Genomic DNA, 25,796 nt, shown 5'->3' on the forward strand with positions numbered 1-25,796 from the left:
AAAACAAAGGGCAGGAATTCTGAAATGGTAAGTCCCTTGCTTTCTGCCCATTACCCCCGCTAGCCTGTGGGTCCCGGAAGGCACGGTGTCTGCTCGGGTCTGCACCACAAGGTCTAAGTCAGGCACAGAGATGGCTGCTGATGCTGTGGCCTCTCTCAGAAGGAATGTGGCTCAGATGCAGGCTCTGTGGGGAATATGAAACCCACGGGGGCAGCAAGGTGGGCAAGGGGACTCCCTAGGCAGAGTCCACTTGAGGCTCTAAAACCTGACCTCCTCGGGTTGGGGACATAGCTCAGCTGGTAGAGTACCTGCCTCATATGCACAAGGCCCTGGGTTCAATCCCAGCACCAAAAATAAAATAGAGAACATCTAAAACCTGACCTCCTGCTGTGGGAGCTCTCCTCCTCACCCAGGGACCAGACCTGATCCTACCCACTCTACAGTCAGGCACCCTACCACTTTAGGGACCCCCCATGGTCAGATCCTCCCTTCCCACAGGAGCTCCACAGGATTACGTCCTGCTGGGTGACATCCTGCTGCCCCTGCCCTGACCTCTGGTCCACAACCTGCAGGAGGAGGAGGTGGAAGGCCCAGGCAGGAGGCTGAGGACTAACAGATGCCCCCAGAGCACAGCTGCCCCTGAGACCCCAGGAAACTTCCTGTGGAACTCCTGAGTGCTACAGGTTGCTAGAGGGACCCAAGGGCTACGGACTCCCCTCTGAGCCCTGTCCACCCTCACTCTCCAGGAGTCAGGCCTTCCTGACCACATGCACTCTCTCCCAAATTCATATCTGCCTCCAGTTGTGTCCTGGTCAAGGGCATTTCCCCAGCCTCACCCAAAGGCTGGGGCTTCTCCTTCTGGTCAGCAGCCCTGTCCTGCAGATGGTGAGCAGAGAGGCCCAGCAGCCTTCACCCTCTGCCATGTAGGGGAGCCATCGACAGCCTCCTGGTCTAGCCTGAGACCAGGGACCAGTTGAGTTCTTCTCTGGGAGGGGGCTAGACAAAGAGCAGACATGGCTTATGTCCAGCATTGAACAGCATGGTGACTCGGGTGCAAGGTGGTACAGGGCAGGGTGACATCCTGCTGCCCCTGCCCTGACCTCTGGTCCACAACCTGCAGTAGGAGGAGCTCAGGCCCTCATGGGGGGAGACCCTCAGAGCCGTCCCAGACACAGCAGCAGAACCACATGCACAGGAAGCCTCCTGGGGTCTGCACATCACCTGCAGGCGAGGAGAGAGGCCCGGGGTGATGGCCCCCTGGGGCTGCTGGGCAGCTTCCCAACACAGAAGCCTGATCCAGGACAACACGCCTGCTGAGTAGACCCTTATCTCCCTGCAAGTGCTCCAGGACTCTCCTGTCCACGAGGGCTGCAGCCTCCACCTGTCTGTGCCAACAACCCGCAAGGTGAAGGGCACTAGCAGATTCTGAGCTAAAGTGCCAAGTGCAGAGGCTGCAGAGGGAGGATCTGGCGGTGCCCACCCTCCTCGGGGTACCTGTCCAGTCCCCGTTTCCAGAGGGCTCCCAGCAGTCATGCCTCAGTAGGGGGCGGTCTCCTAGGAGGGCCACCTGCTCCCCTGGAGTCTTTCCAGTCATGGGGGACACAACAGCAGCCCAGGGGCTTCAGGCACCCACAGACTGCGTGGAGCCTCCTATGGGCCAGGCGGGGACAGAGGGCCATTCTCCAAGTTGGGCACTGGAGCCGAGTCTCAGGGCCACAGGGACAGGCAGAGAACACATGGGGGTGGCAGGGGCGTTGAGAGCAGAAGGGCTGCTAGCCACCTGCCATTTCCTGGTCCGTCTGAACAGCCCAGAGGAGGGAGATGGGGAGGCAGGAGAGGGCTGGAGCCAGGCCTGAGCTCTGGGGTGTCCCCCAGCCCAGGAGAGAAACATCAGGCAGGGGACACAGGACTCTAAAAAAACCACCTCTTTTACTGTGAAAAACACAGCCACAGACTGGGTGTCCTGCACAGGGCTCATGAGCAGGGCAGCAGGCCGCACCTCGGCCAGCATGCGCCCCAGGGCCCGGCAAGGCAGCGGGACTCCTTATCGCATCCCTCCTGTCTCCGGCCTGCCTCCGTCCTGCAGGTGGCATCACTTGGCACTCAGGGGCGGCCGGCTGTGCTGCTCCAGCAGCTCCTCCAGATGATCAGCCCGCTTCATGGCAGCCTGTGACGGGCACCAGAGTCAGGCGTGGGCTGCCCCAACCTCAGGCAGGACCAGCATAGGGACCCTGGGACCCACCTCATGCTGTCTCCGGAGGCTGCTCACAGCCTTCTCCTTCCTGGCGAGGGCTGTCTTCACCCTGCAGAGGCACACAGTGGGATTCTGCACAGCCCCCCCTCAGCCAGCCTTCAGGGGCAGCCAGCCTGCCCAGCCCACTGGCCACAGCTCCAAGGCTGGCCTGGGCCCAGAGAAGCTGCCTTCGTGGGGGTCAGAACCCAGAGAGCCCTGGAGCAGCACGGGCTGGGGGGCTGTGCCAGGTCAAGCGTGAACTTCCCATACCCACCCCTCAGGGCCATGGCAAGTGTGGGCAGGTGGCAGGAGGACCATGAGGTCCCTGAGGGCTCACTGTTGCCCCTGCAGCTTCCCCTCTCTGTGCATCAGCTGCCCCACCCAGGCCTCCAGCCCTCAGGAGGCCCTGGGGTGCCCCCTGGAGAAGCACACTCTGAGCCCCAGCTTGAGGCAACCTGCTTAGGTGCTCCTGGTGAGGCCAGGCACCAGATGCCCCAGGACTCAGTGCCACTGGGGTACTGGTCCAGGCTTCCCGGACTCGGACCTGGACCACGTGCCAGCCCCTGCCCACAGGCGGCCTGCAGGGGGGGGTGCTGGGGGGGTGCTGCATGCTGCCCTGCCCTCTGCCTCCGGCCCCTGCAACCTGGCTACCCACCTCTGGTGCACCTCATCCAGCTCCAGTTGCTGGCGGGCCTGCAGCTCAGCCAGCTCGGCCTTGACCCGCTGGTTCTCCTCCTCAGAGGCCGCCAGCCGGTCAGCAAACTCCTGGCGGACCACCTCGACCAAGCTGCCTCGCTCCCTGGACAGCTCTGAGTTGACCTGGAGGCAGGGAAGGTGGTGAACAGGGCTCCCACAGTGGTGGGCTCTGGACCTGGGAGGGGCGGGGGTCACTCACTGCCCGCAGGTCATCCAGCTCCTTCTCCCTCTGCCGCAACAGGGCCTGCAGGCGCTCCTCCTCCCCCGCGGCCTCCCCAAGGCGCCCCCTCAGCTCCGAGCACCGATCCTGAAGCTTCCGCTGGGACTGCTCCAGCTCCGAGAGCTCAGCCTCATACTGGTCCCGCACACGCTTGATGCTGGTGGGTGGGCAGGGTGCAGCTGGCAGAGTGGCCGGGACAAGCTCCTGCCCTCCCTCACCCCAGCGGCCAGAGCAGCCCAGCACCAGCCCCTGGCTGGCTCCCGCGCTGGAGGCCTCACCGGCTCTCCATGGCCCTCTCACTCTCCTCCTTGGCCAGGGTCATGTCAGCCTCCAGCCGGTGGATAACCAGCTCGATCTCCTGGTCGCGGTCTTTCCGGATTTCCTCCTTGAGCTCACGTTCCCGGTTCAGCTGCCACGCTTCCTGCGGGGCCAGGCAGCTGGCTTGGGAACCACTGGGAGGGTGCAGGACAAGGGAGGTGGAGGGGCACAGGGCAGGCTCCCGGGGGCTCCCTTCTTTGAACCACAGGGGCACGGACACATTCATCGGGCAGAGAGGGCTTGCCCTGCCCTAGTTCCCCAGGTGCTGGAGGCCCTTGGATAAGGCCGCCAACATGTGAGTCCTCTCCTTGGAGACCCATAGCCAAAGATGACTGGAAACCACTCTGCCACCAGACAGGCTGGGGACAAAGAAGGAACTTGCCATATTGCTAAGTGGGTCTGTGAGAGTGTAAATGGGGCCAGTTCCTGGAAGCTATTGGAAATTCCCAAAAGGAAACACCAGAGGCCAAGGAGGGCGGCCCCCACAGGCGGGCAAGCAGTTGACCGAGGGGCATGGGCTGGCAGCTGCCAGGCATGGAGGACAAGATGCCCTGACCAGGCCTTGTCCTCTTGCTGCCAACTCCTGGCTCTCCTGTGGCCACAGGATGGCAGAGAGCAGCCTGCAAGTCGAGGAAGGAGAGCCCCAGGAGCCCTGTGCAACACTGGAAGAGCCCCGGAGGCCTGGAGCTGCCCTGCCCTCCCACCTCTTTCTTGGCACAGCTGGCCGTCCATGCCTGCCTCTCCACCTCCAGCTGGTCCTTCAGAGCCTTCAGCTCCACCTGGAGGGGAACAGGGCATGAGAGCCACCAGCCAGCCCTGTCCGCCCAGAGCCTAGCCCAGGCCCCTGCCCTACTGGATGCCAGGCTCGGCACGGGGGAGGGGACCTGGTGCCGACGCTCCTGCTCCTCTTGACCCTTCTCGAACTCAGTCCTCAGGGCTCGGGTCAGCGCTGAGCTGCTGTCCTCTAGCTGCTGTCTCAGCTCCTCCAGCTCTGCCCGCTGCCTGCAAGCCAGGCCAGGGGTCAGTGGGCAAAGGGCACTGAGGGTCACCACGTGAGCAGTCTCTGGGTGGGTGAGGGGTCACTGTGAGGAGGGTCAGCAGCCCCTGTCGGCACCTGGCTGCCTGCTGGCTCAGGCGCTCCCTTTCCTCGGCCACCTCGCTGTACAGCCGCCGCCGCTGCTGTTCCAGGGCACGCTGTTCCTGCTCCAGGTGCTGCTCAAACCTGCGGGAGGGCGAGGCTGGCTCACCTGGCAGGCCGCGTGGTCCCAGGACAGGTCCCAGGACACTCGTGCGGCAGGGCAGGGGCAGCCACAGGCCACAAACATCAGTCCTCAGAGCATCCTTCCAGTGATACTTGATGCCTGTCAAAGCCACTGCCCAGGTCAGCAAAGCCAGGCCACAAGTCCACCATGACTCTGAGCTGAGGCCCCTGTGGTGGCTTGTGAAATGGCCTCATGGCTCAGCCACCTACTATCTCCTATTCCTGTCTGTCCTCACCGACCGCATCCTGCTTGGCCCCGCAGGTGAGGAGGGCCTCTTCCTGCCAGCTCTGCTTCCTGTGTGGGGGGCCAGGGGCAGGGTCCATGGTGGGAGCAGGCTGCTGTAGGCCTGTGTCCTCACCGGACCTGAGACAGGGCTGTGGGTCTGGCCAGCTGTGTTTTGGAAGGGCCAGCCATACAAAAGGAGCTGCTTGCATATACTGGCCATCGCCAGCATGACCCCCAGCCATCAGGTCTTTAGGGTCTGAGGGCCCACCCAGCCTGGTCACACCTCTGACCACTGACACCCCCACCCCCACAGGGCCAAGGAGATGAGGGCAAGAGGCTGCTCTGGGCACCAGAGGGGCCTTGGAGTCACCCGTCTGGGGCTGAAAGTTCTGGGCCAGCTGTGGGGGTCTGCACACCTCCTAAGTCACAACCCTAGCTTCACGGGAGGGACGTGCTGGCTGGTGCAGGGACTGCACCCGCAAGCACAAAGGAGCTACTGGCCGGTGCTGAGATGGGCAGGACTGCTATTCTGGGGCCACAGTTTCCTGTGCCCTCCTGGGCAGCTGCACCAAGACCCTGGGCCACTCCCCCTCCCAAGACCCCCAGACCCAGGCCTTCAGGACATACCCTCAGGGTTTAGAGAGGAAATGCCCTGCTTCGGATGAGGGTCTGGGCATGGCCCCACCCCACCCGGGCCCCCTGGCCTGGGCAGCCAGGATGTGCAAATGCCCACCGCCGCTGGGCTCGCTCACGCTCCTGCTGGCCCAGTGCCTCCTTCTCCCGCTCCAGGTGCTCCCGCAGGTCCTCGGCTTGGCGCAGGTAGCGCTGGGCGGCCTGCTCGTCCCGCTGCAGCAGCTCGGCCTCATGCAGGCCCCGGAGCCGCCTCAGCTCTTGCTTGTGTTTGGCGATGAGCTTCTGGATCTCGGGCTCCAGGCCTGGGGGCAGGACAGCAGCTGCAGGGAGTCCCCGCCCACACCACCCATCCAGGGCGCCAACCTCAGAGTGCAGTTGTGCCTGAAGTGCTGCAGGGAAGGGGCAGTGCTGCCTCTGGTCCCTGCTCCTGGGGCAGTCACTCTGTAGCAGCTGAAGGGGACTACAGGGCCTGTCCAGCCTGGGCATGTGCCCACCTGCCCTAACCATCAGGTCTCTTAGCATGGGTGTCCAGAACCTTGGAGCAAGGGTTCTGGGTCAAGAGCCAGGCCAGGAGAGCCCCACGAGCCACCTGAGGGCCTGGGCTCCCTCCGACAGCACCCTGGAGCCCGCCTCCCAGCCTCCCGCTCCCTGCTGCTTCCCACAGTGTGGCCTCCTGTTGGTGGCCCACTAACCTGACTTCTCCAAGCCCACCCCAGAGGAGGTGGGTGCTGCCCGAGCTCTAGTCTCTGGTGGCCCACTGGTGTGGGCCTGCCCCTTCCACCCCAGGGCGGCTGCCCCAACACTGTGCCTGCTCTGGGAGGTCTGGTGTGAGTCCCTCCTGTTGGGGACTGCAGCCACTCTTCCCTTCAAGAGCACCCAAATCGGTGCTGGAGTGGCCCACCTCTGACAGTGATCTCCTTGATCTTCTTGGTTTTCTCGTTGATCCACTTCTCCCTGCGGACTTTCTCTGTTGCACTCATTAGTTCTTTGAGTTTCTTGATCTCCTAAAAACAAGGACGTGGGAAGTGGAAAGAAGATGCAGATGACATCTGTCCCCTCTGCACACCTGTGTCCTGAGCAGGGCAGCAGCCTTCCAACTGCAGAGGCCCTGCTCTCCCCTGTGGCCGGCGGTCCTCAACGCTGGCTGTCACCATGGACTCCAGGGGCCTCTGGCAATGCTGGTGCCACCCCCACTCAGAATCTGGGCTCTGGTCTGGGGTGGGCTCAGGGACTTGGCATCCAGATGGGAAGCCCACTGAGGCGGCTGAGGCGGCCTCTCACTCCTGGCAGCCAAGCAGGAAGACGCCAGGAGCGGTCCTGGGTCTGAGCTTCTTGGGCACCCAGGCTGGGCCTGGCCTCCTGAGTCCAGGGCCACTGCCCATGGGAAGGGCCAGGCCGGCACCATGTCTGGATCTGGGTGGAAACATGGCAGCAGCCGGGGAAGACGCAGCTTGGTGCGAGGAACAGCCTCCTGTCTGGACCACATCCTCAGGGCCCCCGACTACGGAGACCCTCCTCCAACCCTGCCCCGCTCTGGGGTCCGCTGCCCGCGGGGCAGCTCGGCCAGGCCCCCAGGCTGCTCACCAGCTCGTGCTGCTCCTGCATCTGGGCCATGCGCTCTCGACACCGCTGGTCGCCCTGCTTCAGCTCGGCCACCACTGCCTCACACTTCTCATTCAGGACCTTCTTGTCTTCGATCAGCTGTGAGGCGGGGGGGCGGGGGTAAGGCTCTGCACTAAGGTCCCCACCCAGCAGGAGGCCTGTCTCCCAGAGCCACCCTGTCCATACAGGACCGTGTATGCATGTGGACACGGGGCGGCTGTCCCTCTGGGTACTTGACCTGGAGGACATGGTGGATGTCAGAGAAGCCCCAGTGGGGACCACACCAACCAGCCTCGCTGAGGACCCTCCTAGGATGAGGGTGGCACCTTGCCTGCAGGAGGGCCCGCAGGCTGCTGCCAAGGGGTGTCCACGAAGCCTCCTGGAACCACACCAGCCTCACTGAGAGCCCGACTCTCGACTTGGGCACACTGATGTCAACCACCCAGTAGCGACCACCATCTTTCCAACCCCAGGCCTAGAGGTCTCTCCAGATCTGGCCAGGGATAGTGGCTGAGGGGCAACCCGGAAGCTTCTGCTGCTCTCACTGGGGGTACTCTGGCTGTCCCAGAAGCCCCAACAGACCAGGGTGGCCCTCCAGAGATCTGATGGCCCAGGCATGGCACAGAAAATTTTGAACTTTGTCTAGGACACTTCCCTGTTGGGCCAGCAGTAAGCTAGCTCTGGAACTGCCTGGCTCCTCCAAGGGACGCCTGGTTATGCTCTGCCCGCTGTCCCGGCAGCCCACCACACTGGGCAGGACACAGCGGGCTATGTGGACCTCAGGCCAGCTCCACCTGCGGCCAGCCCCTTGCTCTGTAAGCCTGATTCTGACCCTCTGGCCTCATCCATCTTCCTGGTCCCCTGGGAGGGCATCACCTGGTCAATGAAGGACAGGTGCCGCTGGATGGTGGCCTCATAGTGCTCTTTCTGTTGCCGAAGCTGCCGCCTCAGCTCCTTTTCTGTCTCTTTGACCCGCCGGACCGTGAGGTCACGTTGCTGTGCCTGTGGGGGGTGTGGGCAGGAAGGAGGTTCTGGCACCAGTCTAGCCAGAGACCCAGGGCTGGGCACTGGTGGCCGTGTGGAAGGCACAGAGTGCCTTGGGAAGAAGCCAGTGCCCAGGGCTCTCAGCGAGGTGCTATGGGGGCCTGTGGCCAAGCTGGCAGCCCTGGGTGACATGCTAAGGGCCTCACCAGTGCCCTCTGCAGCAACACCACAGCCTGCTTCTGCTCCTCCAGCTCCAGCTTCAGCCGCATCACAGACACGCGCCCCTCGGATGCCAGCTCTGGGTGCCCCCGCCCCACGTCTGGTGCCAGCCCCTGCAGACGTGGCCAAGTGTCAGGCAGGTGGGCCACCACCCACTGCTCACTGGGTGGATGACCAGGAGGCGGCAGGGATGTGCAAGGTGTCCTGCCTGCCCATGTTCCAGGGGACCTCCATGTCCCCTCCACTCCACCCTCAGGGGAAGGAGCAGCAAGGTGCAGGCATCTGAGGGGTGGTGGGAGAGCTCCCCCAGAAGGCTTCTATTGTTGGGTACAGGGGAATGAGGGCTGTGACCTTGGTCCCTACACAGCCACTAAAGAGCACTCTGGCACCAGTCCAGCCAGAGACCCAGGGCTGGCCACTGGTGGCCATGCGGAAGGCACAGAGTGCCTTGGGAAGAAGGAAGTGCCTGGGTCACAGTCACTTCTGACCTTCCTGCTATTTGCCACCACTCCCCTCGGCCTGGCCACTGGTGTTCACCAAGGGACACCAGGGGACACCAGGGCCCAGGGTGCCAGGACAGCTCCCTGAGCAAGGCGTGGGGAGGATGCTCGAGAGGCTCACCCAGAGAGGAATCCGCATGGGACAGTCGGCCCCGCCAGTTCCCCGCCTGGGCCATTCAGCCACATCGCTGAGCAGCCTGGTGGCCTCAGGTAAGGGGGAGGCAGGTGCGACCCCCAGAGCAGAGTGGGCTGGGCTGCCGCAGGGGCCTGACAGGTGCCCACCTCCTGCTGCATGGTGGGCTGGCCCTGGCCCGACCTCTCCATCTCGTCCAGGAAGCTCCTGACGCCCTGCAGCTTCGCCTCAGACAGCAGCGCCCCCTCTTCAGGGGTGCTGCAGGGTGCACCGCGTTTCCCCCACCTCTCCAGGTTGTCAGCCGTCAGGGAGCTGGCGCTGTCCTGTGGGGTGGGGCCAGCATTGGGTGCTGCTGGGGCGGCCCGAGCACTCGGGGTCCCCAGGGCTGGGTGCTTTGCTGGGGGAGCAGAGGCAGTAAGAGTGGGAGGCGGGAGGCAGCTGGGTGTCGCCCACCCAGAGGTTCTCCTGTATCCCACCTCAGGGTCCCTGCACAGGAGGGGAGAGTGGGTCAGTGAGATCCAGCTGGCTTGTTAGGGTCTCAACTGCAGCCAGGAGCTGGGGCACCCTGCTTTCCCTGGCCTCTGGGCCTGTGAGGATGGTGGCAGCACGGGCTGGGGTGAGGGATCGTGTGGCTGAGTCACCTCATCCATCCAAGCATATCTGTCCTTGTGATAGACCCTGGGATGGGACAGTGGTTCGGGATCCTCCTCCAGCAGCCTCAGCGTGTCCAGCAGCTCGTCTAGGGTTTCCCTGGACTTGACCCTGCTCCTGGTGGGGCCCACCATCTCCACGTCCTCACTGGCCATGTCCTGGGACAGGATGCCTTACAGTAGACAGGCAGGGGGGACGCAGCCACCAAGGCCTCTGGTGCCCAAGAGAGTACTCGTGCCCAACGCGGACCCCAGTGGTGCTGGGTGGGGCCTCTGCTGCCCATGTCCTGTGGCTCCTCAAGCCCACCCTACAGGTTGAAGGCATCTCCACCAGTGGCAACCCTCCCCCAGGAGAATAGACAGACAGGCTCGGCCATTCAGCTACATCACTGAGCAGCCTGGTGGCCTCGCTGTCCCCTGACACCTCTGACCTTCAAGCTCATCTTCTGTGGACAGGGATACAAGGCCCTACCCAGGCCCAGTGTGAAAACCTTACAGGGTTCCAGAGCAGTTCTGAGACTCCACCCAGCCAGGGCCCCCCAACCTGCCACTCTGCATCAGAACAGGAGCCCTGGGAAGCCTTTCAGGGGAACCCGGCTGAGGAGGGTCGGGGAAAAGGTCAGCCCAGGCCACTCCTGGCATGGACATGCCCCTCAAAACTAAAGTCCAGAACGGAGGGAAGGGTGGGCTGTGCCCAGACCTGTGGCTTGTCCTCCGGAGACAGCTGGTGCTCTGAGGATGAGTCAGAGGCAGGTAGGCAGGGGTTCCTGGGGCCTGTGGGGTGGACGGTGGTGCCTGCCCAACAGAACACAGCAGGTTCCTGAACCTGGAAGAGCCTGGGAAGGAGCCAGGTAAGGGGGAGGCAGGTACGACCCAGAGCAGAGGCATCGGGGGACCCTGGCTTCCAGGGACTGAGGTTGGGGAGCTGGTGTAACCTCTGGCTCTAGGCCTCGATGCTCCGTGGGTCCTGTGTCCAGGACCAGCTGTCAAGGACTGAGCACCTCAAGTCCAACCAAACAGGTGAGCTGGTCAGGAGCAGAGGTGGTGTGGGAGTTACCATGGCCCAGGCTGTGGGTAGAAGCTGCCCACCTGGCCACAGTATGAGGGCCAGGGCATGACAGCAAAGGCCATACCTCCTTCCTATCCTAGGCCTTCAGGTCACTCACCAGTGTTGTTGGCCTTGAGGGGCTGGCGGGCGTCACTGCCTGGTGTCAGGGGCGGCTCCTGGGAGGGCCGAGGCTGCCCCGGTGCTCTGGTTTCTGGGCTCCCCTTGGGCAGCCCGTGCTCAGCCTTGCCTGACTGCCGGGCTCGTTTCTGCCGCAGCTCCTGCCAGGGGAAGTATCTCTGAGCAGCCCCGAGGCCAGCCCCTTGCCTCCCACAGCCCAGCTGCCCTGGGGCTCCATGTCCACAGCCTGAGGACCCAGGCAGCAGTGCTGGAGCTGGGGCTGGGGCTGGGCTCTTCCTGGCCTCCGGGGGCTGAAGGGCACCTGAATGGCCGCCTGCCTGGCCTGGCGAGCCTTCTCCTCTCGGGCCTTCTTCCTGGCCGCCTCCTTCTGCCGGTGCAGGTCCAGGAGGTTGCCACTGCCCAGCTGCTGCTGCTGCCCCTGACAGAAGAGCTGGGGAGGGTGAGGCAAGCCCCCATGACCCTGAACCCCCCCTCTGCCCCATGAAGGGCGAGCCCCCAACCCCGAGAGTGCTCAGCAGGGGAGTCAACACTGTGCCTCGGCGTCAGGTGCCCATGCAGAGGCCTCCTGGGACTAGCAGGACACTCAGGCCTGACCATGGTCCTCATGGGGACAATGTGGGCCACAGAGGTGTGACCTGTGTGGTTCCAGGTCTCCGTTCTACTGGTCCCAGAAACTGCCTATGCACAGTTCAGACTTCGGGCTTCTGCACCCGCCCAGGGGGACCCTGGGGTGGCTGTGCCCACACTGACCTCCTGTGTGGTCGACTGCAAGTGCCCCAGGTCTGTAATTCCTGCTTTGCGGCGCTGTACCTGGTGGCGGTACCAGCGCTGGATGGTGACGGCAGCCTGGTTCACCTGGTGGATAAACCTGCCCAGAGAGCAGGCTTCAGGGCTGAGAGGGGGTCCAGTGCCCCCAAGGCCCTGCAAGAACCTGCAGACTGGAGGCCCAGCCAGGCAGAGCAAGCTGGTGGCTGCACACAGCCCTTGCCACCGACTGAAACCTGGTAGGACCAGCCCTCCTGGCTCATCTCCCCAACACCCAAATGCGACGTCCCAGGTCACCAGGAGAGCAGGTGCCGTCTGTCCACAGACCTGGGTAGTCTGTGCACGAAAGGTACCAACTGGAAGCAATCCAAACATGCTTCACTGTCTTCAGAGCAAGCACAGGTGACAGGTGACAGGACGCTGCTCAGCAGCAAGGAGCAACCACCTGCACTAGTGCCGGGCACAGAGGAGGGGCTCTGTCTAGGGCATGCCACAACAGCCGGACTGTTGGGCAGGGGCCTGAGGGTGGACAGACAGGACTCCAGGGACCGTGGTGCTGGAGCCGTCTGGTGGTGGTGCACTGTATCCACAGACACCACATGTGCATCTGTCCATGGGAAGCCTTTTACCACTCGAGATCACACTCAATACAGCTGACCAAGTGAAAACGCTGACCCTGACCCTTAGGACCAAGCGCAGACCCTCTCAGCAAAGACACTAACAGAGAGCGCAGGGCACAACTCATCTGCCACCAGGGCCCTGACTCGGTGAGTCCCGCCCACCAAGGGCACCGCAGAGGCTTTGAGCAGCTGCAGCAGGGCAGGCGGGCTGGGTGGAGGCCGAGGCCAGGTGGAGGTGTCTGCAGATGCTGTCTAGCTGCTAAGTGGGGAGGCCAGGGCCACTATCCTGAGGCAGAGGCTCCACCACACCCACCCCGCAGCCCCCAAGGGCGGCTTCAAGTGTACAGCCCCACAGGGTTTCTTGCTCTTCTCAGTCTTGTATCTTCTTTCCCTTAACTTTTTTTTTTTTTGTATTGAGGATTAAACCGAGGGGTGTTTAACCACCAAGCCACATCCCCAACCCTTTTTATTTTTGAGACAGGGTCTCGCTAAGTTGCTTATAGCCTTGCTAAATTGCTGAGGCTGGCCTTAAACTTGTGATCCTCCTGCCTCAGCCTCCTGAGCTGCTCGGATTACAGGTGTGCAGCACCTCACCCAGCCCCATAAAGTTCTTTTAATAAACAACTTTACTGAGAATAACTGTCACATTATTAAAACCTGCCCATTTTCAGCACACAATTTCATGATTTTAAGCAAATTTACAGAGTCTGCAACTACCAGCACAATCCCCATCAACATAATCCTGTTCTAGAATGTTCCCACTGCCTCAAAGAGCAACGGCCACCCTGTGTCTCCAGCTTCTGCCCAATCCTGGCAGCCATTGCTCCCTTCATGCCGCTAAGGATCTGCCTCTTCTTGGCATTTTATGCAGATGAGCCACACCACATGTGTCTGTCACTTGCCATTTAAATAACTACTGAATAAGATTCTCACTGGAGTCCTCGGACCCCAGGCCCTTGCCCCTGCTCCCCCAACCCTCCAGGCCCTTACCTCTGCTCCCCACAACCCCCAGGCCCTTGCCCCTGTTCCCCCAACCCCCAGGCCCTTACCTCTGCTCCCTAAAGCCCCCAGGCCCTTGCCCCTGCTCCCTAAAGCCCCTAGGCCCTTGCCCCTGCTCCCCCCAAGCCTCACCTCTCGGCCTCCTCCTCCGTCACCTCCTTCCGCCTGAGTAGGTTGGTGGTGGTCCCCCCAGCGGGGCCCCGGGCCACACAGTCAGTGCTGAAGTTCTTGTGGGGCTTCCGGAAGCTGCTACCCTCACTGCCCTCGTTGGTGGCTGCCTTGATGATGTTGCTAATCGGAAGAGAAACCCCGTCTCACTGCCCCAGGAGCGCTCTGCCCAGGCGCCAGAGGAGCCCCAGCCGCAGCAGGAGGTCTGGGCACGGCAAGAAGCTTGCCCTCCTCCTCTACTTGGCCAGTCCCTGGGGACACCTGTACTAGGACAGACCCATCAGCCCGTGCCCAAGTAAATGGGCGTCACGTTCATTTTTTAAGTGGTATTGGGATTGAACTCAGGGGTATTGTATCACCGGGCCACATCCAGGCTTCTGGTTTTTTTTTTTTAAGTATTTTTTTTAGTTGTAGTTGGACACAACTTTATGTTATTTATTTATTTTTATGTGGTGCCCAGGATTGAACCCAGTGCCTCACACATGCTAGGCAAGCGCTCCACCTTTGAGCCACAACCCCAGCCCCAGTCTTCTATTTTTTATTATACAGACAAGGTCTTACTAAATTGCTTAGGGTCTCCATAAATTGCCCAGGCTGGCCTCAAACCTGTGATCCTCTTGCCTCAGCCTCCAAAGTAGCTGAGATTATAGGCATCTGGGATTACAGGCATGTACCATTGGGCCAGATATTCTTTATATTTACAAAAGTAAGAAGCTCTTAGAAGCAGCAGCATAGCTAGGTGGCTCAGGAAAGCTGGAGAGCCACCAACTCAGCAAAGCAGCGCAGGGGGCTCCTCTGCTTCTTTCAGTCACCCCACGGCGACACCCTTTCAGTTCTGGACATGGCCAGCAGCTTCCTCAGGAGGGCCCCCGCCCGGTGTGAGTCCCTGGGAAGTGGGCCTGGCCCTGGATGGGACTGGGTGACAGCACTGAGGGTGAGGGACCTGCTGCTCGGTCCACTGCCCTCACGTGCACCGCATGCCCTGCTGAGCAGACCCCGGGCCTGGTGCCTCCTGGGCCGGTGCCAGCCTTACTTGAGAGCGGGGGCTGTCTGGTTGGAGCTCTTGAGTGGGGGCGCCCTCTCCACGGGGGCGTAGTGGTTGTGCACCATGCTGGTGACGCAGTTGCCCACGGCTCCCTTGCTGCTCCTGCCAGAGAGGGAGGGTGCATGGGTGTGGGGGCAGGCGGCTGGGACCGCCAGCATGGGTACGGGTGTTGAGGGGCTGCCAGGGCTTGCTGTGGCACCGTCAGGAGTCTCCAGGGCCCCATGTCCTGCACCTAGTGGAGAAGCCCTTCCTGTCTCTCAGGGAGACAGCTGTGTCCCCAGGCCCCAGGAGGCCGAGGCTGGGGCTGGCCGGCTGCTTCCCCCCGGGGCTTCTCCGCACCCTCCTACCACCCTGACCATGGCCTGGGACGTGCTCTGGTCCTTCAGGTCCCCAGAGTGTGACCTTAGAGTGAACACTGCATCCCTGACAAGGCAGGCCACTTTGGGCCTGAAGGCCATATGGTCCCCACCACCAGAGACACACACGGAGCCTCCAAGTCCAACCTCCAGGGAACCCTGGAGGGGCAGGAGCTCCCCGCGGGACATGGCGGCTACAGCCTGCGGGACAAGCACAAGCCCCTGTTTAAGCAGTGGTCAACAGCGCCCCCAACCCCACCTTGCAGCCTTTGCCCTTGAGCAAGAAAGCCATTCATTCCAAAGGAGCCAGATCCCGCTACCAACACTGCAGAGGTGGTACCTGTTATTGGCTGTGAAGCTGGGTGCCAGGGCACACTCCCGCCTCCGTGGGCCCCCTGGGGAGTTGAAGGTGCTGGGACTCTGGGCACTGGCCGGCGAGCCAAAGCCCCTGGGCTGATCGTCCTAGGGGCACACAGGACACCCTCGAGGCCCTACCCCAGGGCCCTTGCCCTCCCAACATTGCCACAACCACAAATGGAGGTGCCCAAGTGCCCAGGGTGTAAGGATCACAGCCTGCTGACCAAGACAAAGGCAAAAGGACACAAGGAGCAGATGGCAGTCCTGTGGCAGGACTAAGACCCACGCCGCCACAGCCCGCCTCACCAGGACGTTCCAGGTGGCTCCCTTCCCACTGTATGGCTTGGGCAGGCTGGCCAGCCTCCCTCTCCTACCAGGATCTCCCTCGAACAGCGCCAGGAAGTCAGTGGGCTCCGCAGGCCTGGTTCACAAGAGGATGGCACATGAGGACAAGGTCAGCCAGCCAGGTGGCCAGCCCCAGGAAGACAGGGCCACATCTCACAAGAGGACAGAGGGGGCTGTGCTGCCAGTGAGAGCTCCTTCGCCCTGACCAGCGGGCTCGGGCTGGGGCCTGGGGAAGAAGGCCCAAGAACCCGTCCATTAGCCACACTGAGCTTAGATTTCTGAGGACCAAGGGTCTTCGATATGTGACCAGCCACTGCTACCGCTCTCCTCCTGTGGTCAGGAAGCCACACAGGCCTGCAGCTCAGAGGGGTCTACAGGGCCCCCATGTGGCCTAGGACATACCTGCCCCAAGGTCCAAACCTATCAGGGGCCAGAGCCACAGCTGCCCCAACAGAGCTGCCCTGATGGAAACGTGGTCTGTCCACACAGTATTGTATTATTATTGTTGTTGTTATTATTATTGTACCAGAGATTGAACCCAGGGACGCTAACCACTGAGTTTCATCCCCAGCACTCTTTGCTTTTGAATTGGGGTCTTCCTAAGTTGCTTAGGGCCTTGCTAAGTTGCCCAGGCTGACTTGAACTTGAGTCCTCCTGCCTCAACCTCCTGAGTTGCTGGGATCACAGGCACATGCCACTGTGCCCAGCCGGTGATAAATCAATCCACTATGAGGTAGGCAGCAGTGGTCATCCACGGACCATTGCCATGGCACAGATGGCCCTCGAACACACTGAGCTCCAGGAAAAAGCCCGACACCAAAGGCCACACACTGTGACTCCAGCTGCAGGAAATGTCCAGAGCAGGCAAACCCACAGCACGCAGGTTGGTGGCCAGCAGGTGGGAGGGAGGGAAGTGACCATCAAGGGCCACGGGGCTTTCTCTAGGGAGAAAACACGACCATGGCGATGGCGGTGCAACTAAGTGTACTAAGGTTCACTATGGGCTGGGTGTGGCTCAGTGACAGAGCACTTGTCCAGCATGCAGGAGGCCCTGGGTTCAATCCCCAGCACCAAAAAAATAAATAAAAAGAAAAGAAGAAGAAATAAAACGTGCAGCCAGTATCCCAGCTGCTCTGCGCCACAGTCCTGGGCTCTGAAGTTGCCTCTGGTGGACACACAATGCCAACCCCTGAGGTCTCCGATCCTGGGAGGGGCAGCACTGTCCTGTTCCTCAGGGGAGGTGACCCCTGGGCTGGCCCAGAACTTATCAGTCTACACATCTGCAGCCCTAGCTGGCATCTGCCCTCTTGCAGACAAGACGTGTGGGAGGAGGTGTCAGCCTAGGCCCTTGTCCTGAGGGTCTGCTGGCTGCAGGCTGGGTCCCCTGCTGGCACTGGGCATCCCCTCCCACTGGAGTGGAGCCAGCAGGGCAGCAGCTGTTTAACTGGTGGAGATGGCACAGGCTCACCAGGAGGACAGGGAAGTGCCAGGTGCCGGTGCCTCTGCACCCAGGCCTGACCCCAGGGGAAGGTGGAAGAGGCTGGGACAAAGACTTGTGGGGCGCAGGCCTGTGAGGGTCCCACCACCTGCCACCAAGCCCAGCAACAGAAGCAGAGGACGCAGGTGGGAGATCTGCCTGGAGTACCCTGCCTGCAGGGTCCCTGCCAATGAGACAAGACTGTCTGCCTGTTGGTGGCCTCCCCACCCAGCCCATGGCTAGAGGTGGACATGCATGGAGCTCACCCCAGGCCCCAGGCCTTAAAGGGGCACAGATGGAGCTGACAAAGGGCTGAGGCAGGAGAGGACAGGGGCTACCTGGGGGCTGGGCTACCAGAGGGCTCTGGAAGAAGCTGGGGTGATGAGGCCACCCGATGGGCTGGGGTTACCTGGGGCAGCTGGTCCACGGCTGGTTGACCTGTGTGGTGCTGTTAGATCTTCGAAGGTTGTTGATGGCCCGGGAACCCCCAGGCCCTGTGGCTTCCTGCGAAGAGGGAGAGAAAGCCACTCAATGGCCGAAGTCTCCGACCCTTGTCAGCCTGCTCAGCACAGGCAAGCCCTGGAGGGACAGATGAAAGGCATGCTGGGTTTAGGGACGGACTGGGACATAAGTGGCCCAGGAGCAGGTAGGCAGGACGGGGCAGTGTGGGGGCTGGGCAGGGCCGACCTCCTAGAGCCTGGACTTCCTGCACAGGTGGGGAGGGTCGTGGCCAGGCAGCAGGCTGGCGGTGAGCCGTCTCCTGTCGGGAGCACAGTCAGGCAGCTCTGGGTTGCCGTGGGGTGAGAGAGGAGATGGGGGCACCGGTGGGCAGCGAGCCCTCAGGGAGTCTGGGTCAGAGGGCAGTCTGCACAGTCCCCGGGCAGGAGGCTGTTGGGGAGGAGAGTGCCGCAGGCCGCGAGGGCATGTGGAACCCTGAGGCCAGGCTGAGGGAGGCACCGTGGGTGGCCTCTGGGCCACTGCTGGGCCTCGCTCCCTGGGAGAGGCAGTGACGGGCTTGAGGCAGGTGGGGAAGGGCTCAGTGGAACAAGGCTGGGCCCGGGGCTGCCTTCCGCAGGCTTAAGATCTTCCAAATCAAGCACTTTGGGGGAAAGTCCTGAGTGAGAAACAGCGGGGGACCCTCCCCACCCCACACACTGCTCACATCACCAGTGAGATTCAACCTGACGCCAACGGGGGTCCACCCCAACAGTGAGCCCCCAGACCGGAAAACAGACACAGAATTTCAGGTTTTAAAATCCGAATCCTTAAGCTAAAAACACCCCCACACACACAGAAGATAAAAAACAAAACCAAGGGACCCGTCACATGCGGGAAGCCTCAGGCAGATGATTCTCCCTGGCGTCTCCCCTGGCTTGCAGTCGCTTTCTGAAGCAACGGACAGCGGCTGGAGCGGCCACAGCAGAGACTCAGGGCTCTGACTACCTTCCCTGCAGAGGACGCACACTCCCCCCAGGCTGTGGGCGGCGACCCTCACGGCTGTCAGGGTCGGTTCCAGAGGCAGCTGCCAAGTCTGGCAGGTCAGTGATGTGCCCAATGCTGCTCCTGTGGCGGTCCCAGCTGGACCACACTAGGGGCCCAGGCCAGGCACTGGGAAAGCAGAGGACAGGGCGGTGGCAAGGGCACCAAGCGTGCACCCAGCACCCAGGACCCTGTGAAGGGAGCGGAGCGACGGCTGAAACTGGGGCAATGGACCCAGAGAGGCCACTGCTCTTCTGGGCAGACCCAGGAATGTCTGCCTGGCCCTGGCACTGTGCCTATCAGACATGGGCAGAGGGCACCCCCCGCCTCCTCAGGTAGGCTGGCTGAGGTGGGCCGCACCTGCTCAGAGAGAGGGGCCATGGAGGCCTGCGCCTCACCAAAGCAAGCCCCAGACTCTGCCCTCAGCGTCTCGGGGGTGACCTCGAAGTCCCCAGAATTTCCTACCTGATCAAAATGCCAGTTCACCTGGGACCCTGGGCCAGCCTCATGTCCAACAGTGCGGTTTACAGAGGGGATTTCAACAACACCCAGAAGGTGAGGTGGGATGGGGGCGTGGGCCACATAGTGCCACTCCACCTGGAGGGGCTGGAGGCTGAGGTGGGCCAGTGTGTGCCCACCGCACCTCTGCATGGAGCCGGGCAAAGCAGAACACACAAGATGAGGCCGGAGCAGTTTGTTGGGCCAGAAAGGAAGAAAGCAAGTGCTCAAAACCAAAAGGTGAGCACAAGACTCCCGGGGCCAAGGCTGCAGCCGGCAAATCAGCAAGCAGGGGGTACAAGAGCAGCACGCGCTGCGGAGCCTTCTCACCGTGAGGCACAGTGAGAAGCCACTGGTCACAAACCCAAAGAACCTGTGGAGACATTCTGACTGGAGCAGGGCCCACGGGTCCCCAAGCGTGGGCCACATGGGTAAGAGCCCTCCAGAGAGCAAGTAAGAAAGGGAACCTCATGCCATGAAAGGGCCGTCAGCTCTGTGGTCCTCCAAACCTGCCTACCCATGAGAACGTCCCGCAGACCACCTCAAGTCATGGAGGAGGGGCTGAGCCTCGGCCATAGGGGACCGAGGGGGCCCAATGCCATGTGGGATCCTGGGGCAAAATAAAGACGTCAGGCCAGACACTGTCATCCCAGCGGCTCAGGAGGCTGAGCCAGCCTCAGCAACAGCGAGGCACTAAGCAACTCAGTGAGACTCTGTCTCTAAATAAAATACAAAATAGGGCTGGGATGTGGCTCACTGGGCAAGTACCCCTGAGTTCAATCCCCTGTACCCCTCCCCTCAAAAAAAGATGTCAGGCAAATATTGGGCATGTGACAATTGTGGGCTTCAGCCATTGACAAGGTCATGGCCTGGGCCAACATCCCACACTAGTGCTGCAAGAACACGACCCACAGCTCGTGTGGATAGTCTTGGTTTCCATCTGAAGCTGTAAGGATGCAGCTTGCAGCTCATGCTCACCCGATTTCACACAGGGAAATCAATGCCTCTGACGCCGCAGACACAGATGTGGACTGCCACGCTGGCAGCTCGGGGGAAGGAACAAGGGGCAAAGTGCGCCGTGAGAGGCTATGTCCAGCACAGAACCTGGCCCTCGGCCTGTAGTGGACCAACCCAGCCCTTCCCCTCTGCTGCCCTGATTCTAGAATCAGTCAATCACGCAGACCGTGACCCCCAAGCTCCTTCAAGCAGAGTGAAGGGCAGCTACGTCAGGATCCAGGTACATGCAGCGGCCTGTTAGCCTAGCTCCCCGGAAGCCCTTCAGCAGAAGTAAAGGCTGGCCCTGCCACCCACTCCACACATGTGATTGAGTTCTTGTGGCACCTCATTATTTCTAACGTGTGAATTCTCAGGTAAACTTTTCTCATTGCCAGACATCTATTTGAATTTGAAAATATTTATGTTTTATTAAGGCATGTAATAAATTATTCTTTGAAACTTAATGGATTGAACAAGATTCAAAGCCATGTAGTAAAAGATGGCATACTGATTGCAAAATAAACAAAAATAACATTGTATTTTTTTTGATATCGAGAATTGAACTCAGGGGCACTCAACCACTGAGCCAGATCCCCAGCCCCTTCTTGTGTTTTATTTAGAGACAGGGTCTCATTGAATTGGTTAGAGCCTCACTAAATTGCTGAGGCTGGCCTTGAACTCTTGATCCTCCTGCCTCAACCTCCTGAGCTGCTGGGATTACAGGCGCCACCACGGCACCTGGCTGCATCTTTCTAATACAATTTTCTAACAATGTAATAAAACACTAAACTTACATATCCATGTCCCGTTAAAACCATGTTCCATTAAAAGTACACTTTTATAGTATGTAATTTACATTTTTTTCCTAATGTGCTTATCTAAATGAAGCAAAGCTACAAATATAGACCTTAATGATAAGTTAAATAAACTTCCCTACAACTGCTAAAAAACAGCACCATCAGTTCTCTTTCTGTGCATACCAAATTAGTGAAGACCAACAGCTGTGGGCATGTTGTGTGTCACCATCCATCAGTGGCACTCTCCTTGCGGTGAGGTGAGTGTAAATGGGGACAATGAGCTTCTTTTGGCAGCACCCAGGGCCCCCACTGAGCCACACCTAGTCGGGAGCACTTGGCAATACCAATACCACGTGCTCTGACCCAGTGGTTCCACCTTTAAGATTTATTCTACAAGATCATGTATGTATTGGCAAACACAGGCCCGAAGACACTCGCGGTGGCACTGTTTGCTGCCGGTCGACCTGCAGCCACCCACAAGAGGACCTTCTGCCCTGCTGTTAGAGAGAGCAACGGCTGCGCACAGCCACTCGGGGTTCTACAAGACACAGCCCGCGCGCGGGCCCACATGTGTCTGTTTACTGGAGCAGCAAGACCCGCAGCACCACACAGCCACCCTGACATGTTGCCCGGGGAGGTGACAGGCAGGTCTGCTGCTTGATGGGCCCCCTTCTGGTGTCTCTGCATTTTAAACCGTGTGCATGTGACCATTCAGAATAGCACACACAGAATTTTTTTAAATATGTATTTTTTAGTTGTAGATGGACACAATACCTTTATTTTATTTATCTTTGTGAGGTGCTTAGCATCGAACCTGGGGCCTCACACATACTAGGCAAGCACTCTACCACTGAGCTACAGCCCCAGTCCCATAGGTAGAATTTTAAAACAATCAAACAAAGCGGCAGCACGGAGGCACCAGGTGACGGATATGGACAGCTTCGTCTGTCCTGGGTCTTCCTGGCAGCGGTTTCCCACCTCCTTGCTGAGGCTGATGTCAAGAAGGGAGGAGGGTCTTGTGCTCACTAAAGGCGCCAAGGTGGAAAGGGTGTGCTCGGAAGGTACACAAAGTCACAAGCCAGGAGCCCCTCCCTCCAACTGCAGGGTGGTCTGGCACTGACGTCACCTGAGCCACAAGACCACCAGTGACTACAGCTCATGTCCCGGACAATTGCGGGACAGAGGGCCCTGGAGAGAGGGAAGTCTTTGGAGACAAAGGTGATATGGAAATACCAGGCGGATGGTCAGCAAAATGGCCCCCAGCCAGGGGCTACTCCAGCCCCACAGAGAACAGGAGAAAGAGAGTCATCAACCCCATGTCAGGCATGGAGCCATGGCCTGCAAGTGCTCCCCACAAACCCCAAGACACCTGTGGCAGCAAGGTGGCCAAGAGGACAGGCACTACCAGAGCCACTCCTCGCTGGGTGGTGGCTTTCACCCACATCTGACCCCTGCCAGGGATACCAGGGAGCAAGCTACGATCATAAATGTAGGAAACAGCTGGACACTCTGCCACGGAGAGGACTCGCAAGCTCCACCCTCAACACGGGGGCAGGCAATGGGGTAGCTGGGAAGATGCCTGGACAGGACCCGTGCTGGCCTTGTCTTTAAACCCAGCTTCAGGAACAGAATGCCCTCAAGTGGAGAGGTGGGAGAGGGTGGTAGGTGCCCAGGCCAGCCACAGGTGCAGCCAACCACAGCTGGGCACTAGCAAGCCAGCAACTCCACACCACTGGGCCACAGTGTGTCACCACATCAGCCCCGCCCCACACCCCCTTCTAGGCCTCCTGGGGCAGTGGGATGGAGCTGGACAGGAGGCAGAGTCCAGTGACTCCGGAGCAAGGTGGAGCTGCAGAGGGCAGCAGGTATCAGTGACACACTAACCCAAGTTGGCCATCACTCCGCTGAAGCAGCACACTGTATCTTAAACCTGTGGCCACCACGAGTGCCCTGGTAGAACGTCCCAGGTCCCCATCACAAGGGTCCTGGGCTTTGGGAACTTGTTTGGATGGAAGGTCCTCTACTAGACTGTTGTCCTCACCTCAGAACTTGGCTTTCATGAAAGCCGGAGTGACCTTTTTAGGGAGAAGGGCGGGAAGAACCCAAGGGCACTTAACCACTGAGCTACATCCCCAGCCTTTATATTTTATTTAGAGACAGGGTTTCACTAAGTTGCTGAGGGCCTCACTAAGTTTCTAGGGCTGGCTCTGAACTCATGATCCCCCTGCCTCAGCCTCCTGAGCCACTGGGATTACAGGCGTGGCCACCCGCCCAGCTGGAGCAAGGCTTTTATCCACAGGGGAACCACCACCCCAACCCATGAGGCTACTCTCTACCCTGCCAGGATCCCCACCAGGACTAGACTGTCTGAGCCCCAGATGGTCTGGGCATCTAAGCCAAGCTCCCAGGCCCCTCTGTGGGGCACTGCCCTGAGACCAAATCCTAGCCCCTCAGCCACCCTGATGTGTGGGTGACAGCCTCATTCCCTGCCCCAGCACAGGTGGCAGAAGGAGCACCCCTGCCCAGCACTCTGGAGCCCATCCAGGGTTCTCCGGGGTCACAGGAGCGTGGCACCCTCCCCACAGGTCAACCTTGTTGATTAAGATTCCAAGCAAATCCAAGGGCAGCAGAGCAGGAGGGACAGGGCCTGGTGCTAGGATGTGGGCTCTGCCTCAGGCCAGTTGGCCACTGTGTCCTCCTGTGGGTCAGCTCCCAGGTGTGCACGGCCTGGACCATGCCTGCTTGGAAATGGTCAAGAACGGCACAGAACTGCCCTGGGGCCAGATGCCACCCATGACAACAGGACCCAGGGCCCCATGCTGCACTCACCAGAGCCCTCCTCCTCATTGTGCCGCCTGTGGCCACAGAGATGGAGCGGGTGACGGGTTTGGCTGTAGAGGCACTGCTAGGACGCCGGGACATGGGCAGGGGGAGGCCAGTCAGACTCAGGTCCACACCTTCCGGGCTGCCCTCAGGGGTACCACTAGTGGCCCGTGAGCCTTTCATGGTGGACATGACAGACCTTAAGAGGGAAACAAGAGATATAGTGAGACACCCGAAAAAACTGCAAACACCATGTGCAGCAGAGCCTTGCCAGCTCAGAACACCTGGGTCCACCTGCCACCAAACCCTCCAGGAACCTGCCACCCTCCTCACTGGCAGGTGAGCCCCTCAACAGGAATATGAGGGGGTTGTTCTAAACCCCATGCCAGTACAGGGCTGAGCAGGTGCCTCCGGGTGATAGGCAGGTGGGCAGCATATTACTGCAAGAAAGTGGCTCAGACAAGTGGAGTGCCTTGCTCAAGATCATGGTGCTGGTAGTAAGTGGCAGAGCTCTACCATTTACTACCAGCACCATGATCCTGAGCAAGGCACTCCACTTGTCTGAGCCACTTTCTTCAGTGAAATGGGAATTTTAGAAGTGCCTCTGCGTGGGCACCACAAGGTGTGACCTGAAGCTAGCATAGGGTGTGCACTCAACAACCAAAGTTACTCCAGCAGGATCTGGTCTTGAAAGTCCTAGGACAAGAAGCTCAGGGTCCCCGAGTTCTAGCCAAGACCCCCTCAGAGCCCCTGGGCACTCCCTGAACTCTTGGATGAGGCAGCTGCTCCTGTGCTTTCGGGGCGCCCTGCCACCCCTTTTCATGTAGGCTGCTCTTAGTCTCCTCTGAGTTGCAAGCCCCCAGGGCTCAGCCCCAGCTTCTCTTTCCCATCCACCCTCTTGCCTGGGAACCACCTCTGGCCTCTTGGCTCCTTCCACATCTCAACCCTGGATGTGTCAGAGACTCCTTGTCCTGGACAACTGTAACAGCCCCTCCACCTGCCGGCCCCCTGCTGTCCTGACTGGGCACCTGAGTTTCAGAACACTCCCAGCTGGCATTATATCCTGGTGGAAACAGTTTTCCAGGCACAGAGAATCAAACACCCCAGATCTGACCCTGCTCCCTGACACACACCCCCACCCCCTCTCACGCTCAGCTGGCCCATGCCAGCATCTCTGCACCTGCTGGCCCCTCTGCCTACCTGACCTTGTCTACCACCCCAACCCTCTTCTTTCCCATATCCTGCTTCCTCTTCAAACACCACACGATTGTTTTCTGAGTTGGGTGACTCCCTTGAGAGGACAGGAACCTTGTAGCCACAGTACCTGACACACAGAAAGGGCTCAAGTGGTGAGTGCTGAGGGAATGAGGACCCAAATGTTACATGTGATCACAGTCCCTGTCACTGCATCCGGTGTGCCAAGGGCACAGAGCTATCGTGGGTCAGTGCTGCCTGGGTGCTACCCCACAGTTGGCCAGCCCGGGTCTGGGAGCCGGTCCCCCGTTTTCTAGCGGCAGACCTGCCACTGGCCTGGTCAGTGGCCTCAGCTCTGCGTTTCCTGCTGGCCGGTGAAATTTAACACCCCCCCTCGCCTCAGCACTGGCCACGCCCAGCTGGACACAGCGGACCCTGCTGTCCCAGCCACACGTGCAGCCAGCGAGGCTCCCGGGGTAAACACAGCCTCTCCATGGAAACCTCCGGCAGGACGAAGGGAGGCCTGGGAGGCCAACCGCACCCCGGGAGGAAAGGTGTTCCTCGCGGGGCCTGAGGGGTCAGGTCCAGCGTCCCGCCTGGCCCCGCGTGGGGGGGGGGACGCGGGGACGCGCAGGGGTAGGGCCCTAACGCAGTGCGGCGTCCTCCGCTTCTCCCCGGGCCGCTCCGGTCTCCCCGGTTCCCCTGGGCATCAGGCGGGGTCCTGAGACCCCCGGCCGTACTCCACGTCGCCCTCTGGGGAGGGCGGGAGAGGGCCGCCCGGGGGCACCAGCCCCGTCTCACCTGCAGGGCGAGACTCACCTGCGCGGACACCCCTCACCTGCGCGAGCTGGGCCTGGGGCGCGGGGCCCGCGGACTCGGGCGGGCGACCTGGCGCCCCGCGGTCCCCAGCGATGCCCCCGGGCGGGTGACAATGAAGCGCCGTGAGGGCGGGCGAGGGGCCGCGGCTAGCAACCACTCGGGCACCGCCTCCCCTGCCCGTCACCCGGCCCGCCTTT

General features: G+C 60.7%; 1 protein-coding gene across 9 annotated transcripts; it reads right to left on the reverse strand.

The window, feature by feature from the left end:
* Positions 1 to 1,910: 1,910 nt before the first annotated feature.
* On the reverse strand, positions 1,911 to 25,796 carry CEP131 (centrosomal protein 131). 9 transcript variants are annotated; one of them, XM_081270343.1, is made up of 26 exons: positions 25,600 to 25,795; positions 23,593 to 23,785; positions 17,403 to 17,497; positions 15,478 to 15,592; positions 15,155 to 15,276; positions 14,447 to 14,560; positions 13,378 to 13,536; positions 11,612 to 11,729; positions 11,163 to 11,291; positions 10,842 to 11,001; positions 10,376 to 10,470; positions 9,667 to 9,834; positions 9,175 to 9,348; positions 8,380 to 8,505; positions 8,066 to 8,191; positions 7,172 to 7,288; positions 6,489 to 6,591; positions 5,688 to 5,889; positions 4,582 to 4,689; positions 4,352 to 4,469; positions 4,172 to 4,246; positions 3,428 to 3,570; positions 3,129 to 3,306; positions 2,889 to 3,052; positions 2,243 to 2,303; positions 1,911 to 2,167 (listed from the first exon to the last, which is right to left on the reverse strand). In XM_081270343.1, the coding sequence occupies exons 2-26, from the start codon at positions 23,776 to 23,778 to the stop codon at positions 2,093 to 2,095; spliced, it is 3,231 nt and encodes a 1,076-aa protein (XP_081126469.1). In that variant the 5' UTR covers positions 23,779 to 23,785; positions 25,600 to 25,795; the 3' UTR covers positions 1,911 to 2,092. The 9 variants fall into 9 exon arrangements, 8 of the variants coding, with proteins under 8 accessions (XP_081126469.1, XP_081126471.1, XP_081126472.1 ...); XM_081270345.1 differs by having other exon boundaries at positions 11,163 to 11,279; positions 25,600 to 25,794; XM_081270346.1 differs by having other exon boundaries at positions 4,172 to 4,469; positions 23,593 to 23,665; positions 25,619 to 25,795.

This window comes from Spermophilus citellus (assembly GCF_964194105.1).
Source record: "Spermophilus citellus genome assembly, chromosome: 17".
Lineage (NCBI taxonomy): Eukaryota > Metazoa > Chordata > Mammalia > Rodentia > Sciuridae > Spermophilus > Spermophilus citellus.

Bases quoted from the DNA above. Each gene is read 5' to 3' on its own strand.
- CEP131 (XM_081270341.1), bottom strand. From the start codon at position 23,778: ATGTCCACCATGAAAGGCTCACGGGCCACTAGTGGTACCCCTGAGGGC. The intron at 9,349-9,666 runs GTGACTCAGCCA...CCCACCCCACAG, and splicing joins GATATGCTTGGATGGATGAG to GACAGCGCCAGCTCCCTGAC. The intron at 6,592-7,171 runs GTGAGCAGCCTG...CCTTGTTTTTAG, and splicing joins TGCAGGAGCAGCACGAGCTG to GAGATCAAGAAACTCAAAGA.